We start from the raw sequence: 24,113 nt of genomic DNA, 5'->3' as shown, positions 1-24,113 counted from the left end.
GTACACTATTTGCTGGGCAATAAATGGCAAACTCTGGGGTGTTTCTTCGGCAATCTCGTTGCTATGCTTCATCCATTTATAGAACAGGGGGCTCTAGTGCAATATTCGAAAAGCCATCTTATTACAGTGTATTATTTTATTTATCTGATCTAGCGGCTCCTATAACTAACTATCTAGGGTGCATTATTAACTATCATCATCGAATCTCTGAAGAATCCAGGTAGCTAACTTACGATGGATCTAGCTATCGCGCATCCAGCCGGTGTACTCTTTGTAGTGTTCTAGACGTCGCAGAAGCCAAGGAGAAAGTGCGCGATAGGTTTCTGCATATGTAAGGACTTGACACCTGGTGACAGCGCATATCAACCCAAACAGGGTGAGGATGAGGATTCGGTGCAGCAAGCTAGCAGCGGTAGTGAGATATTCAAGACTGGGCAGAGCCGTTCAGATCTGATATCCGCTTAAGCTTGCCCCACTGCACATAACAGCCACAGTTGTGAACTGGGGCTTCTGGCAGGCCCTGCAGGCGTTGCAGGCGTCAACAAGGCTGGTTCTCTGGGTCCCTAGAAGGTAGCGCAGTGATAGAGAGTAGGAATATGGTATACACCGCAACGATCGACGGCAGAACGACGGCTAATCTGGATCTTGGAACTCCGTAACAAGAGCCCTATCCAGGGAACACTGGAATGGCTTTTGCCCTGTGGCTAGGGCGTCGTCATCGTCAGCTTTGTCTGGTCCGGTCCGTTCTGGCGTGAAGTTTCGGCCAGACAAGCTGGAGACCAAGGCCAATCGCGGTCACGTTTTTCCACAAGCGACCCCTTCTCAGGCTTCATCTCCATCTGGCGTCCCCTTAAGCCTTGACCGTCACCACTTCGCTTCTCCTGAATCTCCCCCACACCACGGTCTTCCTGTCTGTTCTGTATCGATTTCGATTTCTCTTCCTCCTGTTCTTTCGCATCGCACTCACCTCAACACCGTCACCATGGTATGTACCCTTCCCGCTCTCTCGTACCTCGCGTCTCCCGTTTGAATCCCCCACCTTGCGGGGCACCTCCGACATTCTTCGACTCCAACGCTGACATCGCGATCGCATCCTTGTAGGCCGACGCATTGACCGAAGAGCAAGTCTCAGAGTACAAGGAAGCCTTCTCCCTCTTCGTAAGTCTTCCTTGCCCCCTGTCTGCCCCCGGGCAGTTTGTGTCTTGTGTTGTTTTGGCGCACATGCTCACTGATATTGTTGTGTCGAACAGGACAAGGATGGCGATGGTAAGTGCACTTGCACCTGCAGTTGACGAAGCCAGCACCGGCTACCCACCAACGGTGTGGAATCTATCTCCAGGGACTTATAACTGATCGTGAATTCGGGCGAACAGGCCAGATCACCACCAAGGAGCTGGGAACTGTCATGCGCTCCCTTGGCCAGAACCCGTCTGAGTCTGAGCTGCAGGACATGATTAACGAGGTCGACGCTGACAACAATGGAACCATCGATTTCCCCGGTACGGATCCCCCCAGACGGTTTCCGCCAGTGGTTACTATTGAGGGCGCATGAAACTAACGGTTATCTAGAGTTCCTGACCATGATGGCTCGCAAGATGAAGGACACCGATTCCGAGGAGGAGATCCGTGAGGCTTTCAAGGTGTTCGATCGCGACAACAACGGTTTCATTTCCGCTGCAGAGCTCCGCCACGTCATGACCTCCATCGGTGAGAAGCTCACCGACGATGAGGTCGACGAGATGATCCGCGAGGCCGACCAGGATGGTGATGGCAGAATCGACTGTAGGCCCTATCCCTCACCCCCCAACCAACCAGTTTCCCTATTTTCCCGCATTTCCCATCACCAGCCTTTGGTATTAAACACGGACTGATCTAAAATCTCCAGACAACGAGTTCGTCCAGCTGATGATGCAAAAATAAACTTCCCAATACCCCTATCTGGATTCCGTTGCAGGAACGTGGCAGTGGCATCCAGTAAAAACGTCCTTTCTCGGCCGGACCCGGGTTTTCGTTTCAGAGCTACATAGCCGTTGATTCATGGTGCAAGCGTGGTTTGTATATCGCTCCTGTTTTGTCTCGCGAGGGAGAAAAGAGTGGAAATGGACGGTGTGTGGGCCGCCAGTTGAGGGTGTTATGAGATGCCGGTAGCGAAGTAGAGAAGGTCCCTTTAATTATTTTCCTTGCCTGTGCACGAACCCTCGTCAATCCCGCTTGAGTGGCCGATCATATACTGTTGTTCCAAGTCTATCGAATTCTCAACCTATCCCAGTGATCTTTCCTCAGTTTCCCATCGGGCCCCATTGGATCTTGTTCGTAGCCAGACGCGGTTGGAGATGATGGATATGACCCAAAGATGACTTGCAAATTCTGGGCAATCAAATGATATTATTTGTTCCTGAGATCTGCTTTGACGGTTTATCTTATAGATAACGATCGATAGAACATCTGTTGAACTCTTGCTTATCCGTGCGGTCTCCAAAATGTATCACTGCTGTTACGCACTTATCTGAAGAAAGGGTCAGGAAGTACACAGAGAAGGCAAATATTATGTCCTTTTTTTCTTCTCTAAATCTGCAAACACCAACAATTCGCTATGCAAATGCAACATACATACAACGCTTCACACAACAACAATAATACAGCCGTATATATAGGAAATGTCCCACATGGTACTTTAGTTCTTAACTTTCCAACAGTTCCCATCTAAACAAAAAGAAAAAAAGAAAGAAAGAAAGAAAAAGGCAAAGCCACGTCATCGATTGAACCTGTATATCTCCATATACTGCCTCGCCAGATCGACACCTGCATCCGGGTTCTTATCCTCTTCTATATCCCACCATCCCCATCCTTCTTCGTCGTCGTCGTGGGTGCGGGGTTTCTTTCTTTTCAAGTTCTCACCAGCTCTGCGCCTGCGGTGCTGTTCTTTAATCTCCTTGCCCACGTCAGGAACGAGAATGGCTTCTCTGGCCCCTTCGATGCCTAGCTGGGACCAGAAATCTCGGATGAGCTGCGCGACAAGAGCATATTCGGCGTCGATTTCGGAGTCGTCGAGCGGTTCTGTCGTGACGTCGATGCCGGAATCGGATGAGCCGTCTTCGTTGAAGTTGGCAGGGGATGAGGAGGAGGAGGAGGTTAATGGTGATGGACCTTTCCATTCCACCTCCACGACTGTGCCCCGTGCTCGTGCTTGGGGAAATGTCTGCCGTACATCACCTATGCGGAGGCGAAAATCACCGATGTCGTAGACGACCCCAGCTGGGACGGTGACGGTGTGTCGATGGTTCCAGAAAGGTTCGCAGGCGCGCATGAAATGCTGGAAGAGCGGACCATAGGAAGAGAGAGGGACAGTACGCATTATCATGCCGGACTGGGATGCGTTGGACGACGGCGCAGCGCCTCCTGCTGCGGCTGTCGGTGATTGCGCTTGCGCTTGTGGCGGCCCAGCTGCAGCAGATATCGTCCCCAGCAAAGGAGTCTGTCTGTGACTTCCGCCTGCTGCCACAGATGCCTGAGGTAGGTCCGTTGCTTCGGAAGCATATATGAATCCGTGATTCGGGTAGTGGGTGAGGGAGAGAAATTGCATATATTTCGGTTTCGGAACGGGGTTTGGAGCGTGGGCTGAAGCTGGTAGACAGGAAGGCGTGTCACGCATCAGTTTGTGTTCCAGGGCCCAGCGGCCTATAGGGATAGGCTCCTCCGCGAAGACGGAGCGCAGACGCTCCGTCAGTATTGGAAGAGCGCTGGGAGCATTGGGGTTTGAGGGGATAAAGAAAACCCTGTAGCGATGGTTAGTTGAATTGCTCAGAAACATGATCGTAGTATGAAGATGGACGCAGGGAAGGAGCCATACCCTGTGATGGTCATTTTGATATTGGGTTAACCCAGCTAAGGGGTTGATTCTAGTATAAGGCCAAGATAAGACGTATAACCGTTCCAAAGGGGCCCTGGAAGCAAAGGCCGCTGACAGAAAGAAAAGGCACGTAACCAACTCAGATCAATGTACAATAGAGAGTTCAAACAATTGGTATAAAGACAAGACGAGGAAGTATGACTCTAGGCAGTATGACAGTAGGCAGACAAGTATGACATATCAACTGGGAATAGTAGAGAGGTATAGTGAACCACGGCACAGTGACAATATAGCGTTCTGCTTTGGCCAAAGATGACAGATATTCCAGGCAACAGTTATAGAACCGCAGATATATATAGAGACAAGCAACAGTATATCTTCGAATCAAGCAGATGTGTAGATATGGTCGCTTGAAATCCTGGCAATCATGAAACGTATATAGTCAAGAGTGAATGTTGAGCAACAGCAACACACCACTTTGCGCGGTGAGTCGATGCCTTCAATCTCTACTTATAGATAGATCCGTCTATCAGTCGCATTGACCCTCGATATCTCCAGCGTTGCCCAGTGCTCGTGTTTTGCCGTCTCCCCAGAGTCGGAACAAAAGACGATCGTAGAGTTGGCCGCCTCAGCGCCAAGCCGCGAGTGGACTCCGGGCGAGGCAAGAAACGGGAGAATCTGTCCAGAACAGGCCGTGACACGCGCAAACAGTGGAGAGTCTGGGCGCTGATCGCGGGATACTGAGACAACGCTCCTCCCACCAACAGCTCCCATGGGGAATAATACTGTGGTGGCTTGGAGAAATGGACATTGCGTCCTGTTTTGCTTATCATTCTGGCTTCTACTATCATTGTCATTTCCCCCCTATTTGTGTTTTGTCTTCTTGAAAAGTGGCATGTCTGTCTGTAGACAGCCACCATCGTCGCGTTTTTTTTTGTCTGTCGGATGTGTATTCCAGGCATTCTGCATTGAATCTCACACATACACTCTTTTATCCATATGCTCTTGGAGCCTTTCACTCACTTCAAAACAGTTACTCGTGAATTGAATTTATAGAATATATTCTTTCAGGGCAGTACCACTGAGCCATGTTGTTCGTTCGCAAGAATGTGGTTATAGCCACATTCGTGTTGATATTCCTTGTTTACATCCTCTTCCATCGTCTACCGCCTGGTGCGGACGTTTCCAATACGGAAAAAGTCGAGGCACAATCCACCAAAACCGATCCTGTCGTAGAGGAGACCGTCCACTGGAAACACCACCCGGATAATTACCCCGTCTCCTCCTACATCCCTCTCCCGACTGGAAATGCGCCTGCGATCCCCAAGATCCAGTACGACTTTCCTCGCGAAAGTGCAGCTGACCGCAAGGAGCGGGAGCACAGACAGGCCGCCGTAAAGAAGGCGTTCCAACACGCCTGGAATGGATACAAGGAGCATGCCTGGTTGAAGGACGAGCTGGTTCCCATAACAGGTCTCTGGAGGAACACCTTCAGTGGATGGGCGGCGACGCTAGTCGACACGCTTGACTCGCTGATCATTATGGGTTTGGACGACGATTTCGAGCAGGCTCTGGCAGCGCTCGATAAGATCGATTTCACGACCACGCACGACACCCAGCTCAACGTCTTCGAAACCACCATTCGCTATGTAGGAGGATTCCTCGGCGCATACGATCTCAGTGGAGGGAAGCACCCGATCTTATTGCAGAAGGCCCAGCAGCTGGGTGAAATGCTGTACAAGGCCTTCGATACCCCGAATAGAATGCCGCAGAGTCGCTGGGACTGGATGAGGTGAGAACTGCACACAGTTGGCGAGGAGACGGCGAAGCTTCGCGCAAAGTGAGACGACATAATGTTGACCAATCTCTAGGTCCGCAGTAGGTTTGGATATCAGGCCTAGCCGCAACACGTTGCTTGCAGAGTTGGGCTCGCTGAGCATGGAGTTCACACGTCTTACGCAACTCACCGGTGATCCGAAGTTCTTTGATGCCGTCCAGAGAGTCACGAATGTCCTAGAAGACCACCAGAAAACGACCCGAATTCCCGGCCTGTGGCCTGTCATGGTAGATGCGCAACATCTCGACTTCTCCGATCGCCGCTTCACCATGGGTGGAATGGCTGATTCCACGTATGAATATCTCCCTAAGGAATATTTACTCCTAGGAGGCCGTTTGCAGCAGTACAAAAATATGTACCAAGCCGCCATGGACCAGATCAACAACAAGTTGCTCTACCGTCCCATGACGAAGAACGGCGAAGACGTTCTCATAGCTGGAAATACACAAGTTAGCGTTTCGACCAGAATCGGGCTGGAGCCTCAAGCTCAACATCTCACTTGCTTCATTGGTGGCATGGTCGGTATCGGAGCGCGAATCTTCGATCGCCCTGAGGAGCTTGCCACGGCACGGAAATTGACAGATGGGTGTATCTGGGCCTATGATTCGATGCCTACGGGCGTGATGCCTGAAATTTTCTATACCTCCGTCTGCAGTCACAAGGAGGATTGCGATTGGGACGAAATGAAATGGTACCATGACATCCGCCGGCACTTCAGTTTCGGCGGCACCGAGTCGGACGAGGAAGCTGCAGTGGAAGCCAAGAAGCTGATTGAGGAACACGGCCTCCAGCCTGGAATCACGGAAGTCAAAGATAGTCGATACATCTTGAGGTAAGTCTCATGTAGCTGTGCAGGCCCCCGTCAGAACACCCATGGGAGGCTCTTTTCCCCTTGGAGTCCACAAGCTAATAAAGTGACGTAGGCCGGAGGCAATCGAGTCTGTCTTCATTATGTACCGGATCACTGGCGACAAGAAATATCAAGACGCTGCATGGCGGATGTTCCAGAGCATCGACAACCTCTCCAAGACGGACATCGCGAATGCTGGCATCACTGATGTCCGTTCCCGCCAGACCGGGAAGTCGGATAAGATGGAGAGCTTCTGGCTTGCAGAGACGCTGAAGTATTTCTACCTCGTTTTCTCCGAGCCAGACGTTGTCAGTTTGGACGAATATGTCCTGTAAGTTGATCTCCCGACTCGTGGTCTTACTATTATATAGTCCTTGGCCCCGAAGACGCGTAGGCTTCCGCGCGGCCTATGGATCCCCCACCCAACAACAACGATGCCACCAGGTACGGAGACAGATCTTAGACTAACCGTTCAATTTTTCCTAAATAGTAATACGGAAGCGCACCCGTTCAAGCGCCCATCGCCCAGCGCTTAACCCGCGCTTCTAACTCAGATCGAGCGGTCCAATTTCCGCTACGCAAATCATCACACCCACATTTGGTCAGCAATCCCAGTCTCCGTGTCGTGTAAATGATCTTTAGATTTGCATGTATATTTCGCCCGACTGTACGGCGTTTCGAATTAATTGAGCCCGATGCTATCAGCAAGCATCTTATAGACTTTGGGTATGGAGCTTATAGTTAGGAGGTCTTTGGGATTTTGGGTGGTTTATTTATAAAGTACCAGAGAGAAGTCTGGTCTTGCCATCTTCAGCGTATTGTATATTTTATAACATCGCTGGCAGTGGATCATCTCGGGGAAGCAATCTGATCGCTACATATTAGATGGCCGATTAGCCAAAAATGAAATCATAAGACAAAGAGATGCAGCATACCCTCCTGTCCATAGTACAGGGCTCACAGAAAACCGACTGCCTGGTACATGTATTGTTGAGCTGGGACTGTCTCTGGCTCCCTGCCTTGAAAGAATCATACTAGTACATGGGATCCAACAAACCATTGGTGGAGGGCACTCTTCTCTTGCCATCAATCGGTATACTCAGTAATAAATCTAGGTATTAGAACATGTCCAATTCCCGAGTACACGCATGTTCAGTCCTGGAAACTATAGGACATCTTGACTGGCGACAACACAACCTCGCTTGGATTCAAGGCGTAATAATCATGACCTATCTCAGATCAACTCCCAGACCAGAGTGTCGAATTAACATCAAAAGAAGAAATGAAGATGTTTCCATAGGAAGAATCGTGACATCTCAACCCCCCTTCTTACGAAGAATGCATGATTTAGAGCAAGGCGATTTCTTGTTGTAGCGGTCATCAACTATTGATTTGGGGAAGGGGAAGGGAAAAGCTAGTCTGAAACCCTGATGGAGATAGCATATGGAATGTCACTGGATGTGCTTTAAAGCTAATTTACTCTACAGCAAAAGTAGGCCTAGTTCATTCCAGTGATTGCACCGCAGTTAAAAAAAGAAAAAGAAAAAGAAATAACGCCAGCGAGAGGATTCGACTCTGCTCTCGAAAGAAGTGTCATGTCGAAATATTTGAGTGACACGCCTTGGACACTCGCCCACACTGACAATGCTGTTTACCTTTTTTTGCTATTGCGATCCTTTCCTTGATATTATTCGAAGACTTGGGTTACATTCGAGGATTTGTATGCTGATAAGCCCCGGATCATTGGAATTTCCTTAATTGCATTTAATCTCAGAGATATTTCTGTGACTGAACAAAGAGACGATAATTATTCTACTGCGTACCTAATCAAACAGGGATGGGAGATATCTCACCTATACACAGATGGAAAAACCTCCGTCCTGTTCTCAAATACGAATCAGAGCTTCTTCATGCCGCCATCCATCCGGTCTCACTTCATACCCGCCGGTGAGACCTACGCGACTCTCCAAGTGTCGAAATCCGATGAGAGGCCGCCTTATGCGGACTCTAGTGCCATCATCCAGTGTGCCAACCGATGTGATTGCTGTCTGAGGATCCAGCAGACAACCGACTAGGCAGATGAAGATATCAATGCCGAGAATTATCCAGGCATAGGGCTTTGATCTGTCCCAAACAAAGAATGCAATTATGTAGAGTACGGTCAGTATAAAGACGACAGCGAAGAATAATCGCAACGGAATAAGTCGGCGGTAGTATGTTTGTGGCATGGTGATTTGGGAGTATAATAGTAGAATTTGCTAGTTTGGCCATTCATCAAGTGCGGCTGAGCCTGAAGAAGAAGGTGAATTAGATAGAATAAGTATAAGTTGCAGAAGACAGTTGGAAGCTGGTGAGGCTGAGTGCACCTCATGACCTAACTTATGTATGATGTGCGAGCTGAATACAACTGCCTTGTGATAATAGGACAAAGAACTCTGATGATAATGATTTAGGGGATAACACTAAGTCTACTTTGTACGTCCGACATACTCTATACTGTGCCCCGGATTCGGGTAATTCCCACATCTGGCCCCCATTGGCGTTGATCCATGTTATGAGTCAGATTATAGTCAAGTCGTTAACAAGCCAATAGAACTCTGCATCAATATGTTGAAGACTACATAAACTACCTTTAGCACCCTATCTTTACTACATCTCGAGCATTTCTGGCATTAATTCAGTAGATCAGTTAATGACCAGGTGAAGATCGTCGGATTCTCTCAAAAGTGCGTATTCCACTTGGCTTTAACACAACTATAACCCTTGCCAAACCCCTCTTTCAGCTTCTTTCCCCTCATCTCTCTTCTTCTACCGACAGCAAAAATCCTTCTCGCCTATCCTTCGTTTCTCAGGCCATGTGGAACCAATCGCCAAACAGAAAGTGGAGAAAAGGTTTAACACGACGGCGAAGCCAGCGGCATACCTGAAGGTTCAAATCCTTCAAGGCCGGAATCGACGCTATTATCTGCGAAGATACCAATTGAGGCAAACCCAAAAGTCGCTTGGTTGGCCTGATCATACATCTGCACAGACAATACGTTCCCATCCGGCCAACTGCCGTCCGTGTAGCACTCCACGGATGACTCGATCTGGTCGAAGGCACCAGCTGCATCAAAGGAAATGGTTGCTGGGTCAGCGTTAGATGCTCCAGAGTCGAAGCGTCCCTCGAAGAGATCGGTGTTGAGCCGTTCGTGCTGGAAATACTCGTCGCGCTTTGTGCTAGCGGCATGATGCGCCGGATGACCTGCATAGGAGACAGTGAAGTGCATGCCCCCATTGGCCTCCCCCAGATCGCGCGAGGTGACCTCTATCGCACCGTGCTTGGTGTGATTGAAGCGAAACATGGGGGCGAACGGGTGTTCGCTCGACGTACGGCGCGCCAGCCGATGAGTGTCCTCGGCGTATCCCACAAATTCCACGCTGCCATCCACGGCCAGACTACGGATGGCGGTATGGACAAAATGGTTATGGGCATGCTGCGCGATCTTCAATTCAGGAGTGAGAAGATCGCGCTTGCTGAAAACATCCAGTGCAATGCTTTCGAGACCCGAGTTTGACCACGCATTCGCCGCGACGCCCAAGTAACCGCGGGATTGGGCATAGGTCTTGGCCGCTGAAGCCGCGCCGCCGATGCCAACGAGCGTGCTCAATAAGCCTGTGACACAAAAAAAGATGTTTTCAGGTGAACCTTCGCTCTGTTGACAGGATACGATTGCCCCGGCCAGCCCAGCACCGGTGAGGACAAGGTTGAACGCCTGCCAAGCGAGGCCGAGAAAGAAAGGAATAGCCAACGCCGTTGAGCCATCAGATGCCGTGCGCACATGCCCCAAGGCCATGACTTCTTTACTGACAGCCACAGACGGGTCGCTGAGATTCTGATACAGACCATTCCAGCTCTCCTTGGGACCGGGGTCGACGGCGGACCAGTTGAACCCGGCTGGAGTCCATTTGTCCACTACGGCTATTGCCAGTGGGGAGAAGACCAGAACGGTCAGAGACAAGCAGAAGAAGTAAGTCTGAAATCTGGGCATTGCGAGAAAATCCTCACGGATGATAAAAAGATATCAAAATAAGTAGAGAGCTGAGGAGAAGCGTACAGTTTCTGCCCCTTAGTTTGACTTTTGACAACGGAGAGGTAAGCCTATTTATACCCTTTTCTCCTAACCTTGACAGAGGCATATAAACATACACGATATGACTCGATTGCCCTCTTTTCCGAGATGCAACAGATTATGAAGATTGCATCATATGTAAGAATAAACCCGCCCCCGCCCCCTGGACGTGCCGAAGTATTTCGGGGCGATGTAACATGTGAGCATTATTGCCCTTTTTCAGGCCATCCATAACATGAGCTGAGATGTTGGTCCTTATCATTATTGGTCTCAAGTGCTTGGGTCACTGCCTCCGAATCTCGTGGGCTAGCGAAGGCCTAAGCACGTTCGGATTCGAGATATTGGTGGCCTTGAGATAGAGCTAAAACTTGTTCATCTTTCCCGACAGGCATATGATACACACTCACTTAACAGATGCACTCCGGATTTGCTGTCTAAAATTGTCGGGGTCAGCCCCCAAAGGCAGTCAGCAAAAGCCCCTGGAAGAAATGTTGCGCAGTCTTGGACCTCACCCATCAAAAAGCCATCCGCCAGTACTCTCGCCAGGTCAGAAAGACCTTAAGAGAAGGGAAAATATCCGCGAGTCATTTGCTCAAGCAAGGATGCCTGTTTTTCGCAGTATCCCGGTTGGCGGCTGCCTTGTTTACCGCAACTTGCAGAACTAGAGCAACGATGTTGTCAAAACATGGAGAATAATTTCAAAGAGAGTTGTGCCCAGCTTCTGTCAACTCGGCAGAAAGCTCTTTATCTATGCCGGAATGAAAGTAGCTTACTTTATCCAGCACAACGAGAAGGGATCTCGTATCGTCCGAGGCAACTAAGGTAGCAGAACCTGGAAAATACAAAGACAGCAGTGTATTCGTAGCACGTGATTTAAGCCAGATCAGCAGATGCCGGTAACAGTAGTCCAGGGGCAGAGGAAGCAGCTGGTATTTTGCTGGCACAAACGTGGAGCTATAAGCCCGTGACCGGTGCTCTGTGGACCAAAGTAACTGTCTCAGTGGGTTATAAATCCGGATCAGAGAATTCTGTTCAACTATCCGGGTTAACAAGATGCTGTCCGCTAGGCTCGACGAAGATATAATCGATATCGATAAAGACTGAAAACTTCACCACTGAAACTCTGCCGATTATATTGGCCAGTTGCGTTCGAAATGAAGACTACTTACCTATGGATTGAGCTTGGGCAAATAGTACATTCACAATAGGAAAATGGAAAGGAGCCCGAGAACCACATGCCGTTACTTGATGACTGATTAGAATATATTGGGAATAAGTTGAGCCTTGACTGCTGAAAAACCATGACCTAAAGGAAGTGGTAAAAAGCTCAGCAGGAGTTATGATATCCTGACCTATAACACGTGATTTCTCGTACTTATGTAGGGTAGTAAGGAAGCGGGAGAAAGCTTGCTTGATTGGATCTAGGAGCTAGGTGAACCATAGGCTCGCCTAGATCACGTGACACTAGGGATCAGGGCGCCCGAAGAGTGTCCCGTGGGGGCTGTGCTGGTACAGCCGGGCAACCAGTACGTAGATGATTTCTTCGACGTCAAGAGCAGACCTCAACTCCGTATTCCTGACTTTAATGCAGAAGCATTTGTGACCTTTGTTTTGGACCCTGTTCTCTCATCTCAGCGATGCGGAGGGTTCTTTGGTCTACCGTACCTTATACAACGAGTTGCCTGGAGATTACCCCAGACTGAGTTGTATCCCTGGCCCCTCCATGCGCAATGTTTGCTGTGGGAGTCTTAGCTACTATCCTCTTCTTCCTCCAGTTTCTCCTCAAATACGTCATCTATCCGGTATATATCTCTCCTCTGGCTAAAATCCCGAATGCTCACTTCACCGCGCCCGTCCTACCGATATGGATATGGTGGAAGAGGCGCTGCGGTACGGAGATTCGCACAATACATGCCCTTCACCAGAGACATGGGACTATAGTCCGACTGGGCCCAAATGAACTCAGTGTCAACTCAGTACGTGGGTTGAAAATTATCTACAAGGGTGCCTTTGATAAGGACCGATGGTATCGCGATGTTCTCAAGCACTTTGGGATGGAAAACCTCGTGAGCATGATGGAGTATACGCCGCATTCTCTGCGGAGGAATATTCTCGCGAATGTATACTCTAAGTCATATTTGCAAAGCTCAAGGGATTTCCGCATCACCTCATCCAGTATTGTTCTGGATAAGCTCCTGCCGGCCCTAGAAGAGTTGGCACAGAGCAAAACACCGGTCAATGTGCTTTCTTTGATGCAGGCTGCGAGTATGGACTTTATGTCGGGATATTTATTTGGAGCTGCCAATGGCACAGATTTTATTCGGCATGAAGAATACAGGAATCACTGGCTTGGTGTCTATTCGATATTCAAGAGGCAGGATCCGAGAGATCGGCTATGGACTGAGATCGAGAGGTTCTGTTTCTCACTATGCGAGAAGACGGGAGCGTGGCTGCACGCAGAGAATGGTGAAAGAGAGAATCCGATACATGGAATCGAGACTGACCCGGTGGTATATAAGCGACTTTCTGAGGGTCTACAAAGTATGGATTTGGGGTTTACACCAATGAGGCAGGTCATTGCATCTGAGATGCTCAGTCACCTACTCGCAAGTGTTGAGAAGTCAGGTGTTACACTTACCTACCTCATATGGCAGATGTCTCGGGACCGGAGCCTTCAAGCGCGTCTGCGTCAGGAACTGCTAGGTCTCCTGCCGGCACTGAGTTACCCTTCGCAGCCTTTGGGGTCAAAAGATGATGACTCCTCTCGTCTGCCCCCGACACGAGACATTAATGCCCTGCCATTACTAAATGCCATTGTACAGGAGACTCTTCGCCTGCATTGCGCTGTCCCGGGCCTACAACGCCGGGTGACACCATCGACGATAGATACCACGCTAGAAGGCTACGAAGGAATCCCAGGCGGAGTCAAAGTGAGCTCTTCGGCGTACATCCTGCACAGGAACCCAGATGCGTTTCCAGACCCTGAAAGATGGCTGCCAGAGCGATGGCTCGAGCCTACAGAGGATATGAGACGATTCTTCTGGGCTTTCAGCAACGGGGAGCGCATGTGTCTAGGAAAGGATTTCGCTTTGCAGGGTATGTGAATTTTGTTTCAGAAAAAGGAGAGAGAAAAAAGAAAAAAAGATATGCTGATTTTTTCTAGAAATCAAACTGGTAGTTGCTGCCATATACACCAATTACACGACTACGATCGTGGACGATGAAGGGATCGAGCAGGAAGACTCCAATCTCGGTTCGCCTAGGAGCAATAAATTGATTATTGAAGTCAGACCTGCCTGACTTCCTAACATGGCCTATTTCAGGAGGACTGGATAATAAATAAGCCGTCCATCGATAGGGTTTTGCGCATTCAATATCTTCCACGATAACTTTTATGGGGAAACCTCAATCACTCCCATGACGAAGACACAAGTTCAGAAGAGCAATAGATTCCATTGGAGAGATATGGAGGGCTCAAGTCGAGCCTCATCAAGATGCATCGAGTACGATGCATCAATAGTAATGATGCAATTGATCAACATCCGGATCCCCTTTTCCGACACTGGGAGATATTTCCGACCCATGCTGTACAGCGTATGTATCATAGAACTCTAGAACACGTAAAAACAAAAGGCATACCACAGTACTCTGATTCTAAATTTATCCCCTGTTGATGTAGCTCAAATGCATGACGTCCTTCCTTCCCACATCCCTAGCTCCTAACGCATAGGCATATACATACATACATACATATGCAAAGTGACGAGAAAAGAACAACAACAACAACAACAACCCACACAACATAGATATACCCCTCCTTCAGCCTTCCACATAATACAAAAGATGAGTAAAAAACCAGCATGCATGTGTTGGCAAAACTGCACTAGTTAACTAACTACTTACCCCCACCTACACATCAAGATCTGATAAAGACACATAGCATAGCCTAGCGTGTTATGCTGTATAAAGTGGGACACATATCGAGAAATAAGAACGATCTGATAAGATATGATATGCACGCGACGTAAATTAGTTATAGTTACGTTGCAGGGTGATCCTTGATCTTCCGGAAACAATTCATGGCGTTGTGAGGGGTAGACATGAAAAAAAAAAGGAAAGGAGGACATCCATCGACTAACTAGTGAAGATACAAAATACGTGTTTATATTTATGTTGACGTTGAGGTTGGTATTGATGCCCAAGAGAGACATTTTCGTGTATAGCTGGATAGGTAGGTAGTTATCTCATGTTAGTTAGATATGGCTGGAAGAAACTACAGTAATTAATTACTTATGTTCGCAGAACGGGATCCGGTTGGTATTATGGCAATTTAACCTCTTTCTTCTGTAGACTACAGGCAAAGAGGGCTGGCTGAATATCCAGCTCATAGCACCATAAGCGCTGAGAAAAAGGACGGTTTCAATTTTTTTCCATTTCAGTCCCTACGAGAGGGTTCGAATAAAGGGAGAAAAAAAAAAGAGGACTGATAGAATCTCTGAATTCAATCCGCGCATCGAATCGTAGCGCAAATGACATGGTTGTGATGTGATGTGATGTGAGAGAAGGCGCGACACGTGGCTTGATCATATCAATTCTTGCTCCTAGTGGAGAGAAAAAAGAAAAGTAAAGTATCGGGCTGATCTCGCAGGAAGATTTATATGCTCGATGCCGTTGTGTTACGTGACACGATACGGGCGAGGAGAATATGTGGGTTTTAGGTACTTTCCTTTTGGTGATGTGAAAGGGATAGGGATTTGTAATTCTTGTAGGGTTGATTGATATGAATGGTTGAATGGAGTGAATAATAAGTTGTTGACAAGTATATCGCTTGCTTCAAAGTTTCCTGCGAGACATTGGGACTGTTCTAAAGCGCTGGGGATCTCGACAGTAGTTAGTCTACTCTGCTGCAACGTTTCTCCTAGTCTAGGATGATCGTCCCCCGGCCAGAACCAAGGAGGCAAAAGAAAACAAAGAGGTACTAATGCAAGATTGACCGCGTCTGGGAGTCATACAGAGAGTAAACAAAAAGATCGAAAGACGCGACAACACGAGGACAGTGTCCACGTCAGACAGTCGAAGCGAATTAACTCTACAGGTCGGTAAGGGAAGGAAAGGGGGATGATTCTCTCCCTGACCATCGACTTCGATCGGGTGACAAGGGGCAAGATGACTGGATACTTGTTGATGTTTGACTACTCCGTAGATGGCTCTTATCCCTGTCCGATCAGCGCCATTCGACTGTTTCCCGTCCTGGATTAGCACGATCAGATAACTTTGCTGGAGGCTGAAGCCTGACAATGAGGCTGTCAAACGACCGGCCCCTTTCTTGCGTCGCCTTGGCATCGTTTGGGTCTCTGGGTGGATGTAATTAATTAATTTACTTAGATACTCCATACCATAGCCCTGGACGATCATGACGAACCAGGATCGCAATATTGGAAGAAGATGCCGTCCGCGTCAGTCTCCATTCCGTGTCTGTTGCTAGTCGGCCATCTGTTTGCTGGGAAGGGTCGAACAACCCAGTCAGATCATTAAATATGTGTCTCAGTCAGGTCAGCCCGAGGAAAGCAAATGACGGGACCTCCCCTGGTAATTTACTTCCGTGATATGTCCAATGTCATATCCATCCCCCGCATGTTGGCTGTCACTTTTTTTGCTTTTTCCGCATGTCTACGATAGATACTTACTTCCTGGCGCGAACGTTCCGGTGTCTGATGATCAGCACGCGCCCCGGGAATTTGGAACCGGGGAAGAGCGGATGTTCCCAGGATCATGTAGCGCATTGCTTTAGCTAACTCGATCTTCTTCTGGAGCTACTATTGGGATTCTAGCGTGGTGGAGTAGAAAATGGGCTTCTCAGCCTTCTGCGACTCCATTATTATGGAGGTATGGAGTCGTACGACGAACAAGTAGCTGTATCAAGCCCGTCTGTAACTCTAGGCGCATCCCAACCACAGGGTCGGGAGCGACGGTCTAATCTGATATGATCCTTCCGTGGGGCTGAACTAGCCGACATCGGCCAGCCCCACCATTGCCCTGCGACCACCGAAAAAAGGCCTTCGGGGTCCAGTTTGCCCATTATTACGATATTACGATATTTTACGATTCCCTGGCAATCCGCTAGACTAACTATCTAACACGATCGTCTTCCTGGACAAGAAACATCATGGTTAGTTACCGCAGAACCAGCGGTGAGTCCGTCATTCATTGCTTCTCACGGCCATGGCGTGTTGCGCGGTGAGTCCACTCGGCTGTTGGCAGAGCCGGCGGAATTCCTCCTGTCTCCTTATCTGATCCGCTGCGATGACAGACAGCTCGTCAACGTTTCGTCGGATTTGGTATTGTGGCGCGCACGTGTCCACCGCGGCCGACTGCGATCTGGGCCTGTCTCGGAAGGCTATGTAACTAACCTGCGCGACAATAATCAATTCTCTCGGCTGCATCAGACAGATTAGGTGGGCGATAAAAATAAATCACTCTTGCTGATCGATGTTTTCATTCATCCTCTCCATTTTTGGGCTGTCAAGCTGTCTTGGGCGTGCTGCAATGCAAGGGAGGCGATCTGATTAGATACCTGTTCTTTTTTGCTGGGGTGGCGTATCGAGCGTTTCCGGCGTTGTGGTTTCCGACTCGGCTAATGTATTATTCGTCCCAATACAGCAACGGATACAAACCGGAACGGCCTGTCGGTAATTATTATTATCACCAACGAGTTGGCGTTCGTACGACGCTTGGAGAGACCAAGATGGGAAATAATACTGGGCCGTAGTGCAGGGGATAGTAGCGATTAGGAACGCAGCCGATGTCCTGTTCTGGCCACCAGGTTAGGATACTGTAGAATCATAGGTATGGGGAAAGAGACGGCCATCGATTATCTGATCGGGCTAAGATATCCTGGTCAATACATACTGCCTGCAAGTCTGTCAGTGATGGGCAGCCCAACTGCTGCCGGTCATCTGCTCGGTTACCTTTCTCCGCGGCCGTTCCTCTGGACTCTGTCTGGGGAAATAGTAGTAATACCAGACAGAAATCCCAGCTGGGCTGATATTCCCATTCCAGCAAAAAAGATGAGGACCTTTGCCCATCGTGGACCAATAATGATCCCAATAATGGATAGTCCAAATGCACCGTTTCCTGCCAGCTGCAGTCTTCTTCGGCAGGGCGGCAAACGGGCTGCGAACCGAGCGTGAGTGGCGGTATCGGTAATTCAACGTACTCTAGCAGTTACTACTACTAGTTAGTTACTGGTAATTAATTATGTTAGATGACAGTGAAGCCATGGAACAGGCTGGCTTGGCTGGGGAAAGTGTCGAAAGAACCTGCTTGGGCGGCCAATGTCTGGATATTATTCACTATTACGCATTTGTTCTGTACTTTGCCCTTAGATAATAATTAATAATTTATTAATTCATTTTCCCTTGTTCTCTAGGGCTTCCACCACATGATCAGCTGCATTTGCATGACTTGACTGCGTGAACAGAAGGCATATTCTGCAACCGAGGTATTTCACCCGATCTGGAGTAACTAAGTAAGTTAAGTACCAGCAAAGCAAAAAAGGGTTTCTGCTTAACTTTCCAGCGTCTTCTGTAATTTATTATTCTTTCCGTATTACTGATTACAACTGCCTTACCCACTCCACCTCCCGCCATTCCGCCATCGTTCGCCCCATCCAGGAATCCCGTCGGATTCAACACTCCATCCTCATCCCACACCTTCTCTCTCTCTCTCCGTTTCGGGATCTGTTTCTGTTTTCCCCCCCCAGCGTTGACTCGACTCCTATTCTAGATGCCAGCTGCCGTCTTCTCCATCTCCACCAATCTATTTTAAACACGCTCCCGCTCTCCGCCCGCTGTTGGCCTTGCTGAACTATATGATCTCACCGTGTCTTCCCTCCGTCCAGCCGTCACATTGTTCGCCGCACCGTCTCGCCTCCTCTCCCGGCGGATATCCTCTTCACTCCCTCTGAGACGGACGACTACTTTTGTCTTTGGCAGAAGACTACCTCACGGCTCGATGGGTATGTTTTTTTCTTTATCCATACTGCGGTGGCAAGAATTTCAGTTCCCTTGGTGAGGTTCCGGAGCAATGGAACCGCTGCACCACTGGGCATTGAACCCCTATCACAACTGGGATAGTCTTCAGGAACACTCAATGCGACATGGAAGAGCCATTGCTGACTTGGGAATGAACGCAGTGCACGCAGTGGTAGCCCCCTCGCCGTCGTCGGCCGCGATGGCGTCGACGTTGACCCGCCAGCATGATCGCTCTGCGGTCCCAGAATCTTCGACCTCGCACCCAGACAATCCGATTCCAGAAGAGCCGCGGGATATTCCCAATTTGACAGTATCGGACCCTAACTTTGACGCCTCTCCGGACTCGCAGTCGTCGCAGTCGGTGAATCTTTCGGAGAGTGACTCGGAAGCTCCATCCACCCCGGCGACGGAGCCTCAGTCAGACGATGGCCTGGAGCAGCTACGGGATGAACAGAAGCAACCCTCCAGGGAGCCTGGTCGACGACGAGCGTCGACCGTGCTCATCTCACAGAATGCGGATGACATGCAGAGAATCCTCGGACAGGTTGGCACTGGAGGTACACAGTTGGTCGAGAAAGTTTGCTGCGGCGGCGGATGCTGCATGAGCCAGCCATTGAGGGATAATGGCTCTAGCTCTACTGCCCATCCTGTGGTGCCGCCCACGAACAAAGCTTTCCAGAGTTTGGGGTTGAAGCTGGGCCACTTGAGTCTGGACAGCGAGTTGACCAACATTGTCGCACTGCCGGAGAAGACAGTCACTATCTCTCCGGCTCCGGCCAGCGCCATTGACATGAAACCGACTCCCGAGGACCATCCTCCCAGATTCGTCCAGCCCCATCCTCCCTATGAGGTCTACCGGGCGCCTCTTCACCATGCGCGAGAGCTTACCAGGCCGGGTGCGGAGAAGCGCACCTACCACTTCGACATCGACGTGACAGACTACCCCGAGGAAGGAGGAAACGTCGATTTTGTCGTTGGAGGAGCCATTGGGGTGTGCCCCAAGAACAATGAGGAAGAAGTGGAAATGGTGTTCGACCTTCTCGGCATACCTAAGGCTATCCGCGACAAGAAGATCACGCTGCACACCACCAAGGGTCGCTGGCCCACGATTTGGGGCGAGGACAAGCCGCGGGACCTGGTTACTACACGAAGGGAGGTCTTGAATTGGTGTTCGGACATCACCAGTTACCCGCCTACCAAGCCTCTTTTCCGACTATTTGCAGAATATGCTTCAGAGCCCAATGAGAAGAAGATTCTCATGTATCTGTCTTCAGCTCAGGGCCAGGGAGCTTTTTGTGATCTCCGCACCGGGTGCCACATTACGCTGTCGCAGCTGTTGACCGCGTTCCCCTCGAGCCAGCCGCCGCTCGACTACCTTCTCTCCGCCCTAAACCAGCTTATGCCGCGATTCTACTCTCTTTCTCAGGACCCTCAAATCTCACGGACGGTCAAGGGAGAGCAGTCGCGTCGTCTAATTGAAATTGCCGTTACTGTGCATGAGGCTGACGACTGGAGAGGTGGAAAGAGGACCGGTGTGGGATCCGGTTTCCTGGAGCGTCTTGCCCAAAAGGTCATGGCTGCTGAACGGGAGGGTAAAGACCCTCGCTCCCTTGATATTCACGTGCCTATGTTCCGAGGCCTGATGGCCAACCCGCTCGCCAGGGAGTTCGTTTCAGACGGTCCTATGCTGTTGGTCGGTGCTGGTGTGGGCATTGCTCCATTCCGTGGTTTCGTCCAGAGACGCCTGAAGTCCGCCAACTGCGCCAACAAGGTCTGGGTGCTCCAGGGTATTCGTGACTCTCTCCTGGATGAACTGTACAGTGGCGAATGGGGAGTTCATGAAGACAAAGTGAAGAAGGTGGTTCAAAGCCGCCGCGGCGAGAGTCGATATGTCCAGGAAGAGGTTCGTCACCAGGCAGACCTGGTCTGGTTTGTCATCAACTCCCTTGATGGACGTATCTTCGTCTGCGGCAGCAGCAAGGGTATGGGAGAAGGTGTCGAGGAGGCTTTGGTCGACGTAGCCATGGCCAAGGGTAACCTCAACCGTGAGGAGGCGCACTCCTTCTGGCAGCAGAAGAAGGAGGCTGGCCAGTACATTGCTGTAAGTTGCCTTTTTATGTCTTATTAGATTTTGCTACAATGACTAACTTCCCTGCAGGAGACATGGTGATCTTGCCTGGTGACGCGCACGCCGGTTATAGATCTTCGAGTGGACTCGTAGGATCTTGGGGGATATGTGGTATTGTTATCACTGTTCCTTGGATGTACATATTGCGCTTTTCTGAGACGATTCCCTGGATGTTGTCTTGCATTGCACCCGTTTGACCTGGTTTCTTCTATTCAACGGGGTGGTATTTTGCTATCTTAGCGTCCAACAACGCGCGTTTTCAGTATGAAGGCACACCGGGGCTGCGCAGCCCTGGTTGACATCTTGTTAGGAGGAAGGATTGGTTGTTTCCGTCTGGATGCTGCCACATTGCACTTCGTCTGCTTTGCAAGCAGTCCTTGTCATTATTACCATTATTACTGTGAGTTTTGTTCATTTGCATAGAACATTAGGTGTCAGGTTCTTTAATCAATGGGTCAGGGTGGCTATCTGTTATTAGATTTCAATCTGCAATGGGATATATACATAGTTCACGAAGCTTTTCTGTAAACTTTGCTTGTAGTCTGATTCCAGAATACTGTACAATCACATCCCCCTCACTATCATCTAGCCGACAAGGGGGAAACACATGTATTTTGGGAGAACTTGTTACTTATTAACTATGAACTGGAGCATCCACATTCTAAGCGCAATGTAGGTCGTCAGGGCAATGTTCTGTCTTTTTCTTTTTTCTTTTTCCTTTTCTTTTTCTTCTTCTTTCAATCTCCGAAGTGTCATTCCAGCAAGGTCGCTTAAGTCAAGAATCTAGGCTGTACAACTACTCCTTTGCATACTCCAGCTGAGAACTATAATGTGTCGGCGTACAAAGCAAACGCCAGGTGATCTGTCAATCATCCGTTTGCGGCAGATTCTTTGAATCCTGATTATAGGAATACCACTAGATTACTAGATTACCAGGATCTACTAGATTTTTTTGTATGCCACAAGATAAATATTGGATCAGATCCCCCTCCTAGACCTAGAGGCGAGCAAGCAAGCAATTCAAGTCGTCCAGGTCAGACCTTGCTTCCGTACTATAGGATTCGACATAATGTCATTAGTTAGTTACTTCCTGGACTGTTATTAACTAATTATTAATAATAACATATATAGATGGATTCGGTTAGTTCTATACTGACTTTACTACGTTAAGTACTTACTGTAGTTATGTTATGAATATTCGAGGACGGCGAATATAAATTACCAGCAAGGACCTTCTAACTAAGTATACAATCACGGGATATCTTAACAGAAATTGAAAATCTCGAAAATTCATCTCATCGTCAATGATGAACTGGACCCTACTTATATCTTCAAGTCCCAACGTCGTCGTGAAGGTCCTGAGTTCGGTTCATGGGCATTCCTTTTATGCCTTCGAGAGAGAGCTGGTTTAGAGCGCGGTGGAAAAGAGGATGGAATTGAGTATGGATTGTATGTGTATCTTCCTGCGCGGCTCTTAGTATGACTCTTTGTTTCTTGTAGGTTCTCTTCTCCCCTCTTCTTTTTTTCTTTCTTTTCTTTTTTGCTCTTGTTTTTGCAAACCCTCGCTTGGTTGGACAAGACGTGATGTGAATAACTGGATAACAAGAGATATACAGTTATAACTATAACAAAAGTTCAAATTGACACTAACCTCCGGGTACTATAAGATCCAAGTAATTTCCAATATACAGATAAGATTCACTTGTTCACCATTTTAAAAGTAACGCTCGGTTTAAAAATGGCATTGATTTCTCCAATAGCGAAAGCCCTAACTAAAGCTGAGGTCTGGGAAAGGAAAGGAAAGAAAGAAAGAAAACAAATGCCAGTCGTCTCCCAGTAGATATCGAATTGATAAGAAGCAGGAATAACAATGATATCAACAAACAGAAAAGTGATGACGGACGTCCATCCTTCTGTAGAGTCCAGACAGACGATAGTCCGATCTCTTCCGCTTTAAAAATTTGAGGCAGCTGGAGCGCACAACCATATTGAAAAGTGATCGATCTCATACCGTCCTAGATGACTTCTTCTTCTTTGTCTCCGGGAAATTCTTTTTGAGGCCACTTATGAGGATGGCGTACAGTATATGGAGGAGTACTTCGACTCATCTACGGGGAGGAAATGGGAAGAAGATACTTCACTTCGATTACGGAGGAGGGATATCCTATGCTGAAATCGTAAAGGTATGTTAATACAGGTAGCGAGAGTCTAATGCTTCATTCTCGAGCTGGATTTTCCTTTCGTTGAGCTTTCTTCTGACCTACTTGTACAGTATTTGTGCGGTCATGCTGGTGTTTTCAACAACTGCCGAGATACGGTTAAGCGAGGGGATGGAAGGCCTGTGTACTGCTTATTTGGTGGATACCGTCTTGCCGATGCAGAAGATGCTAAGCTGAATGCTACAATGGAAGATCTATAGACCTTCAAACCTAAGGTTCTGCTCGCTGGTCCCTGCATGGGCTGGGGGTCTGAATGTCACATTGTCACGTATCTGCTGAATTGCCTGGTCCCTCGTTTCTTGGGTGGTAAATATTCTCTTTGGGAAGATGAGAATCGTGGTCATTTCTTTTGATGGTTTAGGAGGGAAGCTCTCTGCTTTTGAGCCGGTTGTCCAGTATTTACAGGCGTGGATACTTCCAAGAAGAGTCGTCGTATCGTCGGAGCTTCCATTCCTGTGATCGCGGTAGTATGCTTGCTGTGTGCCATTATCTGTGAGCAATGCCCATTAATCTGTAGTAGTGTGCTACCTTTAATCCGTGCCTGCAGAGATGGGGCCTCAGAAGGAGGAATGAGAAAATGCATTTCACCTTGTGTAATTGTGATCCGATACTCTATATCAAACTGTTCTCTCAGTAATTAATACCATCATCTCGTAGTTCAGGAGGTATACACGAGAGGTGAGTCGCGTTCGGGATAGGAGACTAACAGCCTCAAACACTGGATTTCCTCATGCGCTTGAGCATATTTGCAGTATTTCCATTCCTCATCCGGAGCAGACTGGCGATAAATTATAGATAGGGTTCCCGGTGTGGTAAAGATCCTACTAGACAAGATAAAGCCATGTGGCGCTGCACTCTGAAGCATCGTGATGTCCAGCACTCAATACCCAAGAGAGACATAACTTATATGCCTGGATATCCATCTGTAGAGAGGGAAGGAGAGCAAAGTATGCGGATTAACCTCGCGGCTGGACGCAGAATCATAGTATGGCATCATCACTGAGCATGCATGTTCTGGTAGGATAGTTGTTCGTGATGATGTAAAGAACTGAGATTAGTAGAAAGTAGGATGGAATCATGTCTG

General features: G+C 48.6%; 7 protein-coding genes across 7 annotated transcripts; 5 read left to right on the top strand and 2 right to left on the bottom strand.

Moving 5' to 3' along the window:
- The first annotated feature begins 618 nt into the window (after positions 1-618).
- Positions 619-2,362, top strand: C8Q69DRAFT_87073 (hypothetical protein). The gene is made up of 6 exons (XM_028634119.1): positions 619-985; positions 1,102-1,158; positions 1,251-1,266; positions 1,374-1,499; positions 1,570-1,782; positions 1,886-2,362. The coding sequence occupies exons 1-6, from the start codon at positions 983-985 to the stop codon at positions 1,918-1,920; spliced, it is 450 nt and encodes a 149-aa protein (XP_028482315.1). The 5' UTR covers positions 619-982; the 3' UTR covers positions 1,921-2,362.
- A 189-nt stretch (positions 2,363-2,551) lies between these two features.
- On the bottom strand, positions 2,552-3,864 carry C8Q69DRAFT_493332 (mediator complex, subunit Med20; the record flags this gene model as incomplete). Its single annotated transcript, XM_028632186.1, has 2 exons — positions 2,552-3,776; positions 3,851-3,864. The coding sequence occupies 2 exons, from the start codon at positions 3,862-3,864 to the stop codon at positions 2,753-2,755; spliced, it is 1,038 nt and encodes a 345-aa protein (XP_028482314.1). The 3' UTR covers positions 2,552-2,752.
- Positions 3,865-4,938: 1,074 nt separating this feature from the next.
- Positions 4,939-6,872, top strand: C8Q69DRAFT_509790 (class I alpha-mannosidase; the record flags this gene model as incomplete). Its single annotated transcript, XM_028633131.1, has 3 exons — positions 4,939-5,642; positions 5,722-6,519; positions 6,611-6,872. The coding sequence occupies 3 exons, from the start codon at positions 4,939-4,941 to the stop codon at positions 6,870-6,872; spliced, it is 1,764 nt and encodes a 587-aa protein (XP_028482313.1).
- Positions 6,873-9,098: 2,226 nt separating this feature from the next.
- C8Q69DRAFT_87027 (hypothetical protein) lies at positions 9,099-10,991 on the bottom strand. Its single transcript, XM_028634118.1, has one exon. The coding sequence runs from the start codon at positions 10,566-10,568 to the stop codon at positions 9,432-9,434; it is 1,137 nt and encodes a 378-aa protein (XP_028482312.1). The 5' UTR covers positions 10,569-10,991; the 3' UTR covers positions 9,099-9,431.
- A 1,181-nt stretch (positions 10,992-12,172) lies between these two features.
- Positions 12,173-14,314, top strand: C8Q69DRAFT_478041 (putative cytochrome P450 monooxygenase). Its single transcript, XM_028631353.1, has 2 exons — positions 12,173-13,745; positions 13,813-14,314. Exons 1-2 carry the CDS (start codon positions 12,380-12,382, stop codon positions 13,947-13,949), a joined length of 1,503 nt encoding a protein of 500 aa, XP_028482311.1. The 5' UTR covers positions 12,173-12,379; the 3' UTR covers positions 13,950-14,314.
- A 4,567-nt stretch (positions 14,315-18,881) lies between these two features.
- C8Q69DRAFT_488314 (FAD binding domain protein) lies at positions 18,882-20,810 on the top strand (the record flags this gene model as incomplete). The annotated part of the gene is made up of 1 exon (XM_028632044.1): positions 18,882-20,810. One exon carries the CDS (start codon positions 18,882-18,884, stop codon positions 20,808-20,810), a length of 1,929 nt encoding a protein of 642 aa, XP_028482310.1.
- A 1,069-nt stretch (positions 20,811-21,879) lies between these two features.
- C8Q69DRAFT_447346 (hypothetical protein) lies at positions 21,880-23,229 on the top strand (the record flags this gene model as incomplete). The annotated part of the gene is made up of 5 exons (XM_028629202.1): positions 21,880-21,888; positions 21,942-21,950; positions 22,147-22,259; positions 22,894-22,993; positions 23,083-23,229. 5 exons carry the CDS (start codon positions 21,880-21,882, stop codon positions 23,227-23,229), a joined length of 378 nt encoding a protein of 125 aa, XP_028482309.1.
- Between the last annotated feature and the right edge of the window lie 884 nt (positions 23,230-24,113).

The sequence above is a fragment of the Paecilomyces variotii genome (assembly GCF_004022145.1).
Source record: "Paecilomyces variotii strain CBS 101075 chromosome Unknown C8Q69scaffold_12, whole genome shotgun sequence".
Lineage (NCBI taxonomy): Eukaryota > Fungi > Ascomycota > Eurotiomycetes > Eurotiales > Thermoascaceae > Paecilomyces > Paecilomyces variotii.
The sequence above is the reverse complement of the archived record's forward strand: the minus strand, read 5'-3'. Positions and strand labels throughout refer to the sequence as shown.

Excerpts from the sequence above, each read along its gene's own strand:
- C8Q69DRAFT_87027 (XM_028634118.1), bottom strand. The coding sequence starts at position 10,568 with ATGCCCAGATTTCAGACTTACTTCTTCTGCTTGTCTCTGACCGTTCTG.
- C8Q69DRAFT_478041 (XM_028631353.1), top strand. The coding sequence starts at position 12,380 with ATGTTTGCTGTGGGAGTCTTAGCTACTATCCTCTTCTTCCTCCAGTTT. Across the intron at positions 13,746-13,812 it reads AAAGGATTTCGCTTTGCAGG|AAATCAAACTGGTAGTTGCT; the intron begins GTATGTGAATTT and ends GATTTTTTCTAG.
- C8Q69DRAFT_87073 (XM_028634119.1), top strand. Across the intron at positions 1,500-1,569 it reads TGGAACCATCGATTTCCCCG|AGTTCCTGACCATGATGGCT; the intron begins GTACGGATCCCC and ends ACGGTTATCTAG. Across the intron at positions 1,783-1,885 it reads TGGTGATGGCAGAATCGACT|ACAACGAGTTCGTCCAGCTG; the intron begins GTAGGCCCTATC and ends TAAAATCTCCAG.